This window comes from Aristolochia californica, unplaced genomic scaffold (genome assembly GCF_029961685.1).
Source record: "Aristolochia californica isolate CCGP_79_NKW_82.1479 unplaced genomic scaffold, dmAriCali1.0.hap1 SCAF_13, whole genome shotgun sequence".
Taxonomy (NCBI): domain Eukaryota; kingdom Viridiplantae; phylum Streptophyta; class Magnoliopsida; order Piperales; family Aristolochiaceae; genus Aristolochia; species Aristolochia californica.
The window spans coordinates 22754092-22757548 of NW_027181804.1; the positions used below are offsets into that span (position 1 = coordinate 22754092).

The 3457-nt window shown below is 37.7% G+C and overlaps 1 protein-coding gene across 1 annotated transcript; it reads right to left on the reverse strand.

Moving 5' to 3' along the window:
- Nucleotides 1–723: 723 nt before the first annotated feature.
- On the reverse strand, nucleotides 724–2595 carry LOC137948265 (nucleoside diphosphate kinase 1). The gene is made up of 4 exons (XM_068794284.1): nucleotides 2422–2595; nucleotides 2140–2188; nucleotides 1809–2040; nucleotides 724–1078 (listed from the first exon to the last, which is right to left on the reverse strand). The coding sequence occupies exons 1-4, from the start codon at nucleotides 2470–2472 to the stop codon at nucleotides 964–966; spliced, it is 447 nt and encodes a 148-aa protein (XP_068650385.1). The 5' UTR covers nucleotides 2473–2595; the 3' UTR covers nucleotides 724–963.
- Nucleotides 2596–3457: the final 862 nt, after the last annotated feature.

Genomic DNA, 3457 nt, shown 5'->3' on the forward strand with positions numbered 1-3457 from the left:
GTCATGCTTTAGCAAATAGTTCAATAGGAAAGAAAACTGAGGCTTGACTGTGAATTAGCAAATAGTTCCTAGCCTAGTCAATTGAGTCACTTGTCAAACAAGGAGAATTTTTCGTGGCAAAACATAATATATAAGGGGTGATTACCCTCTTCCCTCTTACCACATCAACAGGGGAAGAGAACCTTATGACGAATAAGGTAGAGACCCCTTTACTCTTTATGCTTAAAGAATAAAGGGAGAAAAAGAATGACACAGAGTAGGGAGAAGAGCGAGGGACTGCTCACTAAGGTTGCAAGGAGGATGAGGTCATTGCAAAAAAGAAGTGAGAATGGTGGTTAAAACCTTGTCTCTCTCATCTTCCACCAAATAGAAGATCCTCGTCCTCACAGTCACAATGCAAACCCACACGTAGGTCAGAAGCCAAATTCCAAAACTCAATTCTCACTCCCAACCTTGTCCTCTCCCTACCCCCTTTACATCCCAACACTTTCTATGACGGCCAAGTTTCCAAAAATGCCATTTAAGTGCAGCATCTCTGTTTCTAAAGAGCTGCTACATGAAAACAAAATCTGTTGAAGAGGTTTGTGAAAACAGAAGTGACCACAAAAACTATAAAAAAAAACAACATATCCAACATTCTTTTAATTTTGAAGGCCCGCCTACAAACTAGGGGGGAAAATCCATTGTCCACTGTCTTCCTCTTGTTGGTGGGAGAGGTAGAGCTATACCTGCAAGCTTTCTTCCCATTCACATAAAAAGAAAAGACCACAAATCACTGAAACCTTGTACAGGATAATCTTACACTACCCATCAGCCAATGCAACTTAATAACTTTACCATTGTACTATCAAGAAAATTAAGGGACAGCCTGGTGTCAAAAATTTAGTTCCACTCATAGAAAAAAAAAAAAAAAAAAGATGAAGATCATACTAAAATAACAAGCGAAAACAGTAGCTAGATGGTTTACTCGTAAACCCAGCTGTGAAGGCTGCTCTGCCAGTTCGCTGGTCCATCAGGGAACCACAGGGCGATTTCCTTCCTAGCACTTGCCACAGAGTCACTTCCGTGAATGACATTCCTGCATGAAGGACATACAAAGTGAAATCTTAAGATTGTGTAAAACAAGCAAAACTGTTTGGAATGTCATCACGCATAATCCCATCAGTGATGTTAATACACTCAGTAAATAGTTGGTAGCTTAGCTATCTTGTAGGAATAGTTCAAAAAACAACCAAACTGAGTCAAAGATATGCCCATTTAGGCTTCTCTAAGCAAGTAGTATTTCTAAGGCAAAATGATGACTGTACTGGAGATACTCAAAGATCTAAGCAGGAAAAAATAGACCAAAATGCCTCATTCAGGGTTGTGCTCACAGCCATGCCAACCTCAGTTGAGATAATGAAAATAAAGGACAAGGCTAAATCTGCTCATATCAATATAGGATGAAATCATTAGACCATTTGGGAGCAATGGGTAAAAATTCTGGCTGTGAGGAATCAAACATAATATACCATTATCAACATCATAAGGGCAGTCAGTCATTTTTCTTAGGATCCCAATCCTCTCCATCTCTAATTTCACACCTCTCAAAACTGAGATTACTTTTCTCGTGCATAGTGTGCTTTAGATGTACACTATAATAGTGACAAAAGGTTCGAAAAAATCAAACTCATACACATCTTCAAGCATGTTTCAGTACGAATAATAATCCAAAAAAGGAAATTTTAAATAAAAATGTAATTATTTAATTGGATTAAAACTTGCAGTTTAGAGACGAAGCGTCATGTACAAGGAAAAATTTTGTTCACCTTCCAATCTCAACGGCAAAATCCCCACGAATAGTCCCAGGAGCAGAATCAGAGGGATTAGTGGCGCCAATGATTTTGCGGCCGGTTGTAACCACATTCTTACCCTCCCAAATCATCGCAACCACAGGACCAGAGATGATGTACTCAACAAGTCCATTGAAGAAGGGCTTGGAGGACAAGTCTTCGTAGTGCTTCTCAGCAAACGGGCGGTCCACAGTGACAAGCTTCAAGCCTGAATTTAGATCCCAAACATGACATAGATCATAACTAAGGTCTCAGGGTGCAGAGTAACTTAAGAAAGAAAGAAAAACTAAATCCAAAAGGTATTTACCCTTGAGAGTGAAACCCTTCTTCTCAAATCTGCCGATGATCTCACCCACCTGTTTCAGAATACACTACAATGTTAATATGGATAAATTGGGAATACAGAAAAAGATATCTTTAAATCCAAAGGCCATTAGGTGCAAGGTCAGAATCTAAATCTACGCATACCAAATCATGATCAGATGGAAAACTTTCTTCCACATCAACGTAATATAAGAGGATTAACGATGAACAGGGTACAAAATAACGTGAAAGCGAAGAAAGAGAGGATAAGACAAGAAAAATCTACCAGGCCCCTTTGAACACCATCGGGCTTGATCATAATAAACGTCTGCTCCATCTCCCCTGGCTTTGAAACTCAACCACTTGTTTTCAACGATCAAAACTCCGAGCCCTTTTCTGAGGAGCGAGACGGAGAGGAGAAGCCACTTATATAGAAAACCCTAATCCTACGCACAAGGAATGAAGGAATATCCCTTATTCTGCACATGAAATGGGTCTCCGAAGGCGAGATATTTTTGCCCGCCACGAGGCGACGCGGGCGTGACTCGGTCGAGGCACGAATTGAACAAGCCAACCGGTTCCAACTTCGTACCGTGGCAGCGCACTAGTTGAGCGAATGAACTCTATTCTAATTATTGGTTGCTTTTTACCCTAATAAATGATGATTTGTCACTTTCACGTGATTTAGTTATTATTACCTTCTTTTTCTTCGTACTACCTTTTCTAATAATGAACTACAAAAAGTGTCAATATTTCATTAAATTTCGTTTTTTTTTCTAGATATTGTGTTGTATACATCAAGCTAGCCATTGTATGGACAAATAATTAAAGTGTAATGATCAAAATGATTAAGAAATTTATGAACAAAAAGTAAAAATTATATTTTTATGCACATTAATCATAACTTTGTCACTTGGATGGTATGAAATTTTGGTTAACCCAGTTGAATTGGGTTGGATAAGACCCAGTCAATTCATTTGGTCAGGTTTTATAATGTTGATATTTTTTTTTTTGGGTTTTTCTTTTAGCTCTTAACATTAAATTATAAATTTTATGTACATTGATCATAGTTTTGTCACTCCTATGATGTGGAATTTTGGTGAACTGAGTTGGGTCAGACTTGGTCACTTCACTGGATCAAGTTTTATAATATTTATATTTTTTTGTCACTTTCTTTTAGTTCTTACCGTACAAATATTTTATGATATTATAATGAATAATCACCAATTACACTCATAAAAATCACTTGAGGGTGTGAAGATTGCACATTGTTAATTATTCTAAGTTGATGTGGTTACACTTATGCATCTTTATTACTCATT